The following is a 13,007-nucleotide window of genomic DNA, read 5'->3' on the forward strand; positions in this document are numbered from 1 at the left end:
TCAAATGGTTAATACTGGCTGCATGTGAGCTGGTAGCACGCCCAGCTCGAGATCATTTAAGGCAGTCCATGATTTATGATCGGAATATAACGAGAGTCATTGAGAAGACGTTGGCTTAAAGCTCACGTTGTAATAATTATCTGGTTGACTTAGTGTCAAAAGTACCTGGAAATAAATGTTCAAAGAAATCATTGTAATGTGCTTATATGATTGCTGCGATTTAGCCATACGCAAATGGGGATTCACCTTTAAAAATGTTTTTCTCACATCTTTTATTGACTCGATTGTTTTGTTGTTTTTGTCAAGAACTTCTCCGAGAGAAAACCAGTTCCCACTGTCTAACAGCCGCTATATAAGCCTGCCTCTTTCAACGAAATCAGCTAGTCTCTAGAAACTTTCCACCAGAATGAAGTTTTGCTTTGCCCTAATCAATTTGCTGCTCTGCTGTGGCATTATAATGGCCGCCGACCGCTGCCCAACTATATGCCCAGCGATATATAAGCCTGTCTGTGGAGAAGCTCTAGTTGGTGGTCAACGAGTGCGTTGCCAGTTCTCCAACAGCTGTGCGATGGCTGGCAATAGTTGCACCAAGGGAATAAGTAAGTTGATTGGGTTAATGTTCATTAAATAAACACAATATATTAGTTTTCTGCAACGTGTCCCATGCTATATATATCCGGATATACCAAGCTATATACTCCCGACATTGAATATATATGCCGTGCCATATAAAGTGTTTTACCTAGCACAACGAGATCAATTAAATCGGAAATGTATATCCTCAAACAGTTTAAGAGACTACAAGTACTTGCTGATAGCTTTCCTTGAATATCCGTGCTCCTTAAATTCGCAAAGAGTGATGTTTTTGCAGTCAAAGTTTGAAAGTGACTGCTTTGGGTCTGCAGTTTTAGAGCCACTAAGCACATAGTTTGTATCTGATGTTACAATGTAAACAGAGATTAAGCAAACTTTTGTAACCGAATTTATTATTATTAATTGACCTTTTATTACTTATTTATTTATGTATGTGTATTTTGCTTTGCAGATTGGCGTGAAACTCCGAATTGCAACGGGCTTTCAGGACGTTGTGGGAGCCTTTTAAGCTAAGCACAACTCAGAATCTAAGAATATATTGTTGGATTTTATATAAAATAAACTATTCTTTTTCTGAAACCTATTTTTCCGCTTTTCACATTTTAGAATTATATTTTCAGATATGGCTTAAAACCAAAAACTTAATGTTATATTTAATTTATGTATCAGTTCAGATTTAACATACTTAGAATTGCCAAGAATTGTTGCAACAATACTTCTATATGAAAAGAATACATTTATTGGTTCAATATTTTGAAGACACATTCGATTCGGCGTTTTTCTAAGTAAAGAATTGAAACAATTACAGTTCTGGGATCGCAACGCTTTTGTTGAAGTCAGGGTTCCAGCTATAGTTTTCAATATGAATATAACTGTAGTTATATGCAGAACTATATCAAGATATATCCCTGTATATCAATTTGTATGCACAATATAGCAATGGTTGAATTAATCTTGCTAAATTTTAAAAATTAACTTGGGAGATCTCATGTAAATCAAGGTCAATCACATTATTTTACGCAGTTTTTAATAGCCAACAAAAATAAATATATATATTAAAGTTTGAGCACACATTTTGTTGGGGCTTACGGGCTAATTACAATCAACAGCTGTTGTTACAACTAACAACACCTACGCAAAGTGTTCCAAAAAAAATATCCCAATAAGCTCAGTTCTCTGTTAAGCTCCAACCGAGATGCCGCAAACGTGGTTACTAGTTCTTTGCGAACTTTTGATATTCTTATATACATTCGCCAAGGCTCGTATGCTCCGGGTTCCATTGGAGGCTCAGAGAAAGCCGGCAAGTCAGTTGTCCCATAGTTTTCTTGCTACCCAGACGCTGCAGCTGATGCTAGACAATAGGGAGAATGTGGAGTATTATGGGCGCATTGCCATGGGTACGCCGCCACAATTGTTCAGAGTGATTTTTGATACAGGCTCAGCCAACACGTGGCTGCCCTCCAGCAACTGCCCAGATAGCAATATAGCCTGTCAGCAGCACAGTCGGTACAAGGCTTACAAGTCGAAGAGCTATGTGAAAAATGGCCGCAACTTCTCGCTGGCCTATGGCAACGGCCATGTGAGCGGCTATTTGTCGCAGGACACGTTACGAATAGCTGATGTAGTTGTGCCCGACCTTATCTTTGGAGAGACCTTGTCGCATCATCAAGCTACCTTCATACCAACGATCTTTGATGGCATTGTTGGACTGGGCTTCAGACAGATAGCCTGGAAAAACTCGACTCCATTCCTGGAGCTGTTCTGCCAGCAGCATCTGGTCAAGCGATGCCTGTTCTCCGTCTATTTACGACGCATGGCCGGCGAGCTGTACGGCGGCGAGATCACATTTGGCGGCATCGATCACTCCCGCTACAAGGGCGCACTGGACTATGTGCCACTGTCCAAGGTCGGTTACTGGCAGTTTGTGATGTCCGGCGTTTCTGTGGGCAACAAGAAAATCGATGGCAGAGTCAACGCAATTCTGGACACGGGCACATCACTGGTGCTAATGCCGCGGCGCATATTCGAGGAGTTACAACAGGCCATTGGGGCTAGGATTAAGAACAAAACCTATATCGTTAGCTGCCACTGGGATTATCTGCAAGATGTTCAGTTCCATATTGGAGACAGGAAGTATGCACTTACTGCCTCAGATTATGTAGTTAGTCTGGAAACTGCAAACGAGACGATCTGTGCGAGTGGATTTGTGCCAATTGAGACCGACTTTTGGGTGCTGGGAGACATATTCCTGACGCGCGTCTATAGTGTATATGATGTGGAAGCCGAACGCATTGGATTTGCCGAAGCAGTCCAAGATGAGGACTAATCAAAAACATTATCATAACGTGTTAAATTAGAAGAATTATTGCATAATTCCATAATATAATAAAAGTTTTTTTAATGATTCATAATATCTATAAGTAAATAGCAAACATTCAATTAATTTTTTATAATTTTAATGATTCATAATAAATTAATAGCTAACAGTAATTAACTTTTATCTGGGGATTTACCTGTTCGCGGGCAAAACTGTAAATCTAGTATTATAGAATCTACAAATGACATAATGATGGTTTGAAGTTTACCTCATAGTGTTAATATTTGCTCTATAATTAATAAGTAAATAAGTCAAACCTGGTGAGCTTGAGCAGAGCGCTATATAATCCCCATGTGTTGCGAATTTTTGAGAGAACGAAACCTGTTTATTTAATCAGCTGATAAGGTGCTTCAGCTCGACCCACCCATTGCCTAAACCTATTCACAAATACATAAACAAAAATATTTACATACAAACAGTAGCTAAAGCTGCTCCCGCCGTGGGCACGTTTTGAGAATATGCTATATAAGCTCATCATATAGAGCATCGCGGCAACAGTCGACGATTCGCTGCTGATCTAATATTTAAAATGAAATTGATTTGGTTTATTTCAATTTTGTTTGGTCTGGCCTTAAGCCACGTCAATGCCAATTGTTCGGCTGATTGTCCCGATACTGAGGATGTAGTGTGGGCACTCGGCGGGGGCAGTTGTAGTGTCTTCCGTAATAAGTGTTTCTTTGACAAGGAGAACTGCCAGCGCAAGCCAGGTGAGTAAAAGAGCAATTAAATTTAAAAAAAATATAAATAAATTAAGAATGATCTGTTCCTGTTCACCTGCAGCTCTGACTATTGCCACCAAGGAGGAGTGCCAAAAGTTGTGTCCCGATATTTGCCCACAGATATATCAGCCGGTCTCAGGCACCTACAAGGGCCAAGTACGAAACTTTGGAAATGCATGCGAAAAGATTGTACATAGCTGCAAAACTGGCGAGAGTAAGTATAATCATCTGTTATATGCAAAACATTTCCCAAAATTCACTTTCTTTCAGCATTCTTGGACTGAGCATAGAAATCCGACTTCTTAACGTTTTAATAAACAGCTTGTGAAAAAAAAAGAAAAAAAATAAACAAAAATATATGCATATTTTGACATTCATTAAAATCTCTTACCTAGTATTATTTCATTTAATATTAGGTGCTGGCAGGTAAGGTGACAATTCAGAATCTCACGGATGTGAAATTTTTTATTTGTATACATAGTTAATCTGATAATCAATTATTATTATTATTATTATTATAATTATTATTATTGTTATTCTTAGAATAGTAAAAAGCTACAAACCTAATTCAATCCCGGATTCTTGATGTTAGGTTGCCTAAATCAATTCGTATAACTTATGATGTCTCTTATGAAGAATAGTGCAAACCATGATATTGAAGTCTTAATAAAAGCAACCTCTCTGCTAGCTCACAAAACAACAATCATATGGTTTTTTATATAGGGCGCATATTCTGTATATCTAGCCCCCATTTGCTTTTATGTGTGCAAGTGTATTTGCAACAATGCTATTAAACCTGTTTAATAACTGAAAGAGGCACGTTTCTACGTCACAACTAATGCGCTGATAAGAACAATTAAGCAATTAAAACGAATTGCATTCTTTCAATTGTGAAGTGGGCATAAATATAGCGTGTTCAAAGCGGATTTGGTGTGATGCGTTTGATTTTCTGCCAACTGCAATTATTAAATAAATAACAACAAATTATTTACCAACCCCGTCCAAAAAAGTGTCAGGAGATATTCACCGAAATTCGTTCACAAGTTTATCAAGAGCCATCGGGGTCAAATAGGAAATAATTACCTGCAAAAATGGGTATAAGAAATTATAATTTATTTTCATAGAAATGTCGAAAATATTTATTAATTTACAAAAATAATAAATGTTCCGATGATGTAGAACTTTTAACAATATTTAATAATGGCACATACTGTAAGCCAATCCAATTTTGGCTTGAAATAAATTCTTGACCACAACATGAAACCTGTTTAGTAACTGGAAGAGGCACGTTCCTACGTTTGCCGGGCCCTAAACATACATTTATAATATATAATAATTTGTGCACTTCTGATGAGGTAAGTTTTCTGTGAATAGCAAATACCCACAAGACAGTAGTTATCGTGGGACCCACTTACGTTGTGCTGAACTTGTGCATAATTTACCAGCTCTTGAAAATAAACTTAGCAAACAAAACGTAGTCTAAAATTCGTTTTATTTGCGAAGTAGTCATTGGTCTGTGAAACTAAAGAGGTGCGTTTTGGTATTTGTCTGGCCCTGAGCCAAATCATTTCCGATTGCCCAGCATATTATGCGGCACTGAACTTCTAATATTTTGTTTTCTTACTTTGAGTCTTCTTTTGAGAGAAATAAACACATGCTTTAATTTGAAGCATGCACATTTTAATAAACAATTCACACTTAGTTTAAGCTTGCATATTTTTACAACATGGTTGCAAAGCCAGTGTTAAACTGAGATAGCGTTTAATTATAGTTTAAATGCATTTTTATATAGAAATAATAGCTCTTAATTAACAATTGAAATTTTTATTTTTATGATTAAAAATAATTGAATTGTCGATTAGGCCAACTAATAAAAACAATATTAATTATATAAACAAACAAATAGCTTAATTACCTCAGGTCTAGCGAAAATCACACGAAGTGGTAGAGCTCTGACGTCACTTCGTGCAAAAACATATAAAAACGAGTTGACTTCTGCTTGAATAGTCAAGTTAGGAAACTACCTGCAGATGAGTGTGATGGCGAAGAGCCGCAGAAATACACTCGTGCTAGCAAGCGCATTAGCTCTTCTTCTGACCATATTGGAGCAAGGTCAGGCGCGCCTGTTCGACTGTAACGTGAAGTACAAATGCTCGGATGAAAAGGAGTATGTCTGGGCAACCGATGAGGAGCGTTGCCACGTCTTTCACAATAGATGTCTGCTAAAGGTGGAACAATGTGCGCGGCTCGACCAAGGCAAGTCGGAGCTGATTGAAACCGACAAGGAGATCTGCAAGCAGAGGTGCGTGAAGGCGTGCAAGAGAAACTTTGAACCAGTCTGTGCACAGTTCTTCCAGGAGGAATATCTGACCTTTAGCAATGAGTGCGAGATGCGGAACTATATGTGTACTAAGGAAAGGGGTGAGTAATTGTGAATATTTTATATAATTTCACGCATTACGAATAGTTTATGTTTTTTTCTTGACAGCCTACTCGTTTTATGCACTGGGCGAATGTGTTGAGTCTCCTTCATCGATAAGTTAAACAATCTGGAACTGCCTTTTCATTGATTAAAATTTAACAATATTGGACATACAACATATAAGTATGGGCATCAATGTCATTGCACAAAGATAATAAAGATTTACTGCTGTTTAATCGGAATTCCATATCAAATGCGATTATATCAGCCGGGCTCTGAAAGCCAATGACCTGCATTTACCCACTTAAGACTGACGCACGTTGTTTTTAGTTACTATCTAAAATCTCATTACACTTGACGCGTGCTGTAAAGTTCAAGTTCGAGCTCCTGGGTTTAAAGAGCAATAACCAATTTGGGTTAATTCTCACTAAAAACTGGAGCAAATCAAGAGTGTGCAAAACTTTTCCAAAAGTGGTTGTTAGATTAATCAAGTACTTAATTTTGTCATATAGTTAACTGTTTTATGGCGCTTGATCAGTTTTGTGGAGTGGGACTATAAAAGGGCAAAGATGTCCTAAGGAAAGCATCAGTTGCCAACAAGCAACAATTAAGCCATATACACAAATAGCTTTGGCTGAATAAAACAAAATGACTGCTGCTCTCGTTATCATTTTGAGTTGTCTCGCATACGGCTTTGTAGACTCTTCTCCGTCGTCTTCCTACTCGTCGTCAGTTGGTGGACGTCCAGAGGCACGGGGTGCTTACGTTTCAGGGCCAATTGTTACCCGAGCAGCAATGCCTGGACCTGTTGTGTCTGGACCATCTTCATCTTATTTGCCACCAGGTCCTGCTGTTTCTGTGCCTGTTGTCACTGCACCAACTGTACCAGTTGTACCTGGAGTTCCATCTAATGTGGCTGGTAAACGGCCATCTTCTTATCGCCGTGGAGCCTATGGACCTGTTGTCGCTGCGCCATCTGTACATAGACCAGCTGTCATCGGAGCACCGTCAATTGTGGGTGGTGTTCGCCCAGCTGTCCATGGCGCTGTTGTGCCTGTGCCAGCTACCCAGCTACCAGCGCCAGTTCCACAACGACCACACTTCGCTGGAGCTGCCCCAAGACCGATCCCAGCAGCCGGAGCTGTTTCAAGCGGCCCAATCTTCTCTGGACGTCCTCTAAGTGGCTACGGCTCGCGCACTGTCGGTTCCAAGGCTCCCTACTAACTAAGCATCAGAGCAACATGACTTCGTGATTGACATTTTAAGGCCCGAACTTTTTGAACCAATTCTTCAAACTATGAGCATAGAATTACAAATGCAATTTAAAACAAATAAATAATGCAAACAAATAATTAAACAACTTTTAAGAGTGCTTAAGCTGGAAATGCCCGAGGAGCATTTGAACCAACCTATATATATTATATACCCAAAACTACGCTGAGCTCTCATTGCGCACTTTATGTAGGGACTGTGCTTATTCTTCCCCCAGCGACACACTTAGGAAAAAGCAGCCTTGAATCTTTAGTTTTGGTTTTTACAGTCTGATTCTTATAATTAGGGAGGAGAGCTATCAAAAAAGTAAAATAATCTTAATCGGTGTGTATAGCTCCTTAATTCATTGATTTATGCTTAAAAACCCATTTCACAAAATCAATATTAATGGATATTCTAAAACTGGGTGGACACATTGAAAAATAAAACTAGATAGTTCGATATGGGAACATATATTGCAAATTTCGAATCATTAACTTTTGTAGTGTCCTAGATGGATGCGTTCATACCAATAGGCGGAAGGACACGGACAGATGGACTCAACTCGTTGGTGTGATCAATCCTATATCTATTTAATGATTATTTTTTTGTGCAAATGTAAGTAAAAGGGAAAACATACATTTCAATACATTTCATACAGAAACATTAAAGAATTAAATGTTAATTTTGTTGTCTGTAAGTCTGTCTCCAACGCTTTGTAACCCAACTCCACGTCAAGTGGCGAAAAATTTTTAACATTTTATGGCCCGCAAATCTCTAAAAGCGATATGATAGGGCTAACAATTTCACTCATTACATTTAATAATTATTTACTATATATTTAATAATAATAATAATAGTATTTATATTTATTATAACTAAGAACTTTTAACAAATTCTGAATATGGATCCCTTGGGTTTAGAGGTTAAGCACCGACTTTGAGTGTTCAGCAAATGATTTTCCTAAAAGTACTTATTTGATTTATTACGCTTTTAAATTTGCATTATTGTAAACTGATTAATGTGTACGGGCTAATTGAAAAACAAATGCGATTGGTGAATGAATTGTATGAAATTGGATCTATAAAAAAGTCGATCTTCACCAGAAAGAGCATCACTTCCAAACAAGCAACCATTAAGCCACATTCACAAATAGCTTTGGCTAAAAAAAAACGAACATGGCAGCTACTCTCGCAATTATTTTGAGTTGTCTCGTATACGGCATTGTGGCCTCATCTTCCTACTTGACACCAGTTGGAAATACGCCTGGCGGACGCCCAGCAATTCAAGGGGCTCCTGTTTCTGACCCAATTTCATACCGACCAGCCCTCCCAGGACTTGCAGTTTCTGGACCCGCTGTTTCTGGACCATACCCATCTTATTTGTCACCAGTTAAAGGAGCAGCCAGAGGTCTATCTGTCGTAGGTCCTGCTGTTTCAGTTGTCTCTGCACCAACTGTACCTCGACCTGCTGTTACTGGAGTTCCATACAGCGTGGGAAGCAAACGCCTTTCTTCTTATCGTCCTGCTGTCTCTGGAACTGTTATCTCCGCCTCAACTGTACAGCGACCAACTTTCATCGGAGCCCCATCTAGTATGAGAGGTGTACGCCCAGCTGTCTATCGTCCCGCAGTTCCTGGAATCGCTGTCCCTGTTGCACCTATTCCGCAGCAACCATATTATGCTGGAGTTACTGCAAGAACAAGCCCATCGGTCGGAATGGGCGCAGCTCGTCCAATCTCATCTGGCTATGGTTCCCATACCGTTGGCTACAAGGCTCCCTACTAATTGATTATTGAACCTATAATATCCGAGCTGCCGACTCCACTTGACCCATTTTGTGCATAAAACTAAAAATTGTAAATATTTATTTGCATAAAGAATAAAATATAAATATTCTCCAACGATTTAAAAAAAAGAAAACTCGCTTTTTACTCGTTATTATTTGGTATGCAACTTGAATCAATTTTATAAAATTTGTTATATTACAATAGTAAGTAAAATTTAACAGTAATAAGAAACATGTCTTAGTATGTCTTAGATACGAATGTGATCAGAATATCATCTTTTATAATCTTTAATATAACAATTTTCATATACCATTGTATATTTTAAAATAGATATTGAAAATTATTTTTATCTGGGAAAATTAATACTGTTCCCAACATTCCGTGGTCGATATTGACAACACATTCGGTCATGTGTAAGAAATGGTCAAATGAAGATTTCGAAAGAGATGAGTTTGAACTCCTCAAGATACAAAGGAAAATTGATTGGGACAGTTTTACTAAAGGTTTGTGAGGGCAGATGTATCAAATTCTGATTCAGAAGAATTCTGGTGCTATAAGTCAATAATAATATATTTTTGGGATTTTCATTTAAGTTAATATTAACTTATAAGAAATATTTATTGTAAAAATGAGTATATATACATATTAAGCAAACCAGCCCCTTTATTACCCATAAGTAAAGAACAGTTAACTTAAATACTTAAATACTAAATAATTTTAATATTAACTGGTTTTTGATTATTTGATTATTATCGATTATGTATGTGCATGCAGTATGTAGATTTTTGTTTTGTTCCACCCGGCAACAAAGTTCAAACCTGACGGACAAGAACAACAGCATCAATTAATTGAACCTTGGGGTATTCCGAGGCATACTTTCCAAAAAAAATAAGAGTAATTAGTTAGTAGAATAATTAACAAGTACTTAACTCATATTGCAAAGTGATGTGTTTAATGTATGCCATAAATTATCGCTTAGAAAAGCTTGGCAGATATCCATTTAGATATACTAATTAGGTTACAAGATGTGGGTCAATATGCAAAAAAATAAAAAAGTATTCACTGGCTGGATTAATTTTTGTAAGCAGGAGTTATAAAAGCGTCAAAGTATCTCAAAGAGCGCATCAGTTGTCAAGCAATCTCATAAGGAGTTTATTCAATTTAAATACAAATTGCAAATATGGCTGTCACTTATTTTGTCCTGCTCAGTTGCCTGGCATATGGAGTTATAGCTTATCCTCCAACAACGGCTTACTTGTCGCAAAATGGAGCTGGCTCAGCGGCTTACAGACCTGTTCTCCCAGCTGTTTATGGATCTGTTCATGGTGGCCATAACGCCTACAATGGATTTGCTGGCAGACCAATCTCATCAGTTGGCATCGATTCAATTGGCCCAATTTCGTCCGGCTCAATCTCTTCCGGTTATCAGCATGGTAGAGTTTACCAGCAAGTACAACATCTTCCTGTTCACGGAGCCGTCATTGGCCAACATATCGGAGCTCCAATTGGCATTGGTTATCGCCATCCCAATGCTGGCTATCATCATGGCATCGCGGCTCCAGTCTCTTCGGGATATAGTCATCACGTGCTTCCTAGTAAATATGCCCACGTGCCTTACTAAATATTCTCCGTTGGCTTTGTCGCTATGATATCTGAACTGTTAATACCACTAGAACGTCAATGCACATCGAATTGTTTTTATATCCAGTACAGTTTTTATAATAATGTTTACTCGTGCTGCGAATTCGAAAAGAATAGCTAAAAAAAATGAATAAATAATACAAATTATTGAAAAAAATTTGTGTCATTTTTGTCGACTTTTTCCTAATGAATATTTTAGCTGCATATATTAAAATATATTTTCGTTGTATGTACTTATAAAATGAGTTTTGGACAGCTGCTAATACAATGCATAATACATGAGCTATAAGTAGTTAAGACCGTAGCCAGGTCGGTTTTGCAATTCCTCATTAGCTGTTGCCATCGCCATAATTGGCATATAGAAGACTTCATTATAAGTAGCTATGGCTTGATTTCGGATTGTTCGTCAAAGGTATTTAATTATATTTACCCTCAGCGAAAGCCAAACGAGTGCGAAAAGAAAAAATTGATCGTGAGGCATTTGAAAAGAAACCTTCGCTCACCCAATACTTAAATAGCTCAGGGTCGGCTATGGTCGGTTTAGTTGTTTGGCTCATGTCCAACAATAAGAGCAAATTATGCTTACAATCGTTCAAGATATAGCAAATCCAATTGCTTTGATAAGTGCTCTTTGCCAAAAATGAAATGTCATGGCAATAATGATTTAAGAAATGTATACCAAAATATCGTAAAATTAACAAATCCCACCATCGTGGCTAACAACTCCGTCACATTATGTAAGCGTAATAAAATTGGCTTACACACTTCAGGCCACTAGGGAGCTTGTGCCGGAGGCGCTCCAAATCTTTAGCCAGATATGACTCATACGCTGCGTTGTCGCCAGCTGTGCATTTGGGGTGTCTGCAGAGTGCCAAAAGTTTTTAATTTCTGCGACATATTCGTGCGATTTTCCTATACAATTAGCTAGGCGGCCATTAAATCAGTACAAACATATCAACAATTGCTCAATCGCTTCGATCGAGTAACAAATAACATTGTGCCGAAAATTGACATTTTGTAAGCATTTGAAAAGTGAACGCAGCAGCAACAACAACTAGCCTACATGCGGTGCGTTGGTAAAAATCTTGAACATGTTAAGAATGCCCGCAAGGTTGTCTGCAGCGACTGTGGCAGCCATTCAGCGCCTCCAACTTAATTAAATTGGCTTAACATGGAGCATTTGTGGCTCAGTTGGCTGCTGCTCTGGCGAGCTAATCAAATGGCCAATTTGAAGCCGCGTTAGCAATTAACTTTTGCCAAAGCAACGAGCTTTTTGTCAGCTCAAAGCAATACGACATTATTTTGATGCACTCGCATACAAAATGCCATGCGATAAATATTAATTAAGCAACTCAATGACAAGCTAAAAAATAAGAAACTAATATGCAAACATGCTAATGTTTTGCTCTACATTTAGGCGGTGCGTAAACAAAAATGTCACACGCCATTAAAATTTAATGGCATGTTTAATAAACTTAAAGTAAAACGAGACAAAAACGAAACAAAATGTAATGCTGTCAAACCAGGTCGATAGCGCAGATTGTAATGCGTATAAAAAACTGCCTCTTGTTGTGCTTAAATAAAAGAACAGCAACAAAGCCGAAAACCACTTTTCAAAAATGCGTGCAGCTCGTGTCACACTGTGGTTGTTCTTATTGCTGTTGAAGTAGTTGCACAATATTCATGCGTTCATGCAAAGCAATTGTAATGGCAACAAAGCCACAACCAATATCAAAGGCCATAAAATCGATATGGAAAAAATGCCAAAAAAGATTAAATTTTTGAGAGCGGTTCAAATTAAATTAATTTTAATGGCTTAGCTATTTGACGTGTTTGTGAGCTTTGGATGTTTTTAGGCTTATGGCGTGGATATTTGAATAAGAATGTTGCAGTTATAAAAATGATTTGCTCGTGCGTATGGCTCTATAAATTTAAATTATTTAGCCTTAGTGAATGAAGTCTAGTTTAATGTAAATAATTACATAAGCGTATACCATTCAACTTTTAATATCAACAGTCACAATTATGATTGCATTTACAAAATAGCCGTACAGCATTTAAAGATTTGACTAAGATGTTCATAAAAGATAGATTTAGGACATACATAACATATAGGATTATGTAATAATAAGAAATTAATCCTCATTCAACAATGCTCATCGCATCACGCAGTCACATTTGTCATATCAATACAAAAGACTTAGGCAACGAACC

At 37.8% G+C, this 13,007-nt stretch overlaps 4 protein-coding genes across 4 annotated transcripts; all 4 read left to right on the forward strand.

Annotated features, from left to right (window-relative positions):
* Window positions 1–338: 338 nt before the first annotated feature.
* Window positions 339–1,154, forward strand: LOC115772127 (vasotab). Its single transcript, XM_030718105.1, has 2 exons — window positions 339–599; window positions 1,046–1,154. Exons 1-2 carry the CDS (start codon window positions 407–409, stop codon window positions 1,105–1,107), a joined length of 255 nt encoding a protein of 84 aa, XP_030573965.1. The 5' UTR covers window positions 339–406; the 3' UTR covers window positions 1,108–1,154.
* Window positions 1,155–1,786: 632 nt separating this feature from the next.
* LOC115771845 (aspartic proteinase) lies at window positions 1,787–3,058 on the forward strand. Its single transcript, XM_030717726.1, has one exon. The coding sequence runs from the start codon at window positions 1,790–1,792 to the stop codon at window positions 2,918–2,920; it is 1,131 nt and encodes a 376-aa protein (XP_030573586.1). The 5' UTR covers window positions 1,787–1,789; the 3' UTR covers window positions 2,921–3,058.
* Window positions 3,059–3,478: 420 nt separating this feature from the next.
* LOC115771967 lies at window positions 3,479–4,035 on the forward strand. Its single transcript, XM_030717879.1, has 3 exons — window positions 3,479–3,678; window positions 3,752–3,904; window positions 3,961–4,035. Exons 1-3 carry the CDS (start codon window positions 3,501–3,503, stop codon window positions 3,972–3,974), a joined length of 345 nt encoding a protein of 114 aa, XP_030573739.1. The 5' UTR covers window positions 3,479–3,500; the 3' UTR covers window positions 3,975–4,035.
* Window positions 4,036–5,721: 1,686 nt separating this feature from the next.
* Window positions 5,722–6,355, forward strand: LOC115772008. The gene is made up of 2 exons (XM_030717939.1): window positions 5,722–6,111; window positions 6,179–6,355. Exons 1-2 carry the CDS (start codon window positions 5,730–5,732, stop codon window positions 6,232–6,234), a joined length of 438 nt encoding a protein of 145 aa, XP_030573799.1. The 5' UTR covers window positions 5,722–5,729; the 3' UTR covers window positions 6,235–6,355.
* Window positions 6,356–13,007: the final 6,652 nt, after the last annotated feature.

The sequence above is a fragment of the Drosophila novamexicana genome, unplaced genomic scaffold (assembly GCF_003285875.2).
Source record: "Drosophila novamexicana strain 15010-1031.04,08,12 unplaced genomic scaffold, DnovRS2.1 tig00000108-arrow-pilon, whole genome shotgun sequence".
Classification (NCBI taxonomy): Eukaryota; Metazoa; Arthropoda; class Insecta; order Diptera; family Drosophilidae; genus Drosophila; species Drosophila novamexicana.

Coding starts and splice junctions, on each gene's coding strand:
- LOC115771845 (XM_030717726.1), top strand. CDS start 1,790: ATGCCGCAAACGTGGTTACTAGTTCTTTGCGAACTTTTGATATTCTTA.
- LOC115772127 (XM_030718105.1), top strand. CDS start 407: ATGAAGTTTTGCTTTGCCCTAATCAATTTGCTGCTCTGCTGTGGCATT. Junction 600..1,045: donor TAGTTGCACCAAGGGAATAA/GTAAGTTGATTG, acceptor TTTGCTTTGCAG/ATTGGCGTGAAACTCCGAAT.
- LOC115772008 (XM_030717939.1), top strand. CDS start 5,730: ATGGCGAAGAGCCGCAGAAATACACTCGTGCTAGCAAGCGCATTAGCT. Junction 6,112..6,178: donor TATGTGTACTAAGGAAAGGG/GTGAGTAATTGT, acceptor TTTTCTTGACAG/CCTACTCGTTTTATGCACTG.
- LOC115771967 (XM_030717879.1), top strand. CDS start 3,501: ATGAAATTGATTTGGTTTATTTCAATTTTGTTTGGTCTGGCCTTAAGC. Junction 3,679..3,751: donor GAACTGCCAGCGCAAGCCAG/GTGAGTAAAAGA, acceptor GTTCACCTGCAG/CTCTGACTATTGCCACCAAG.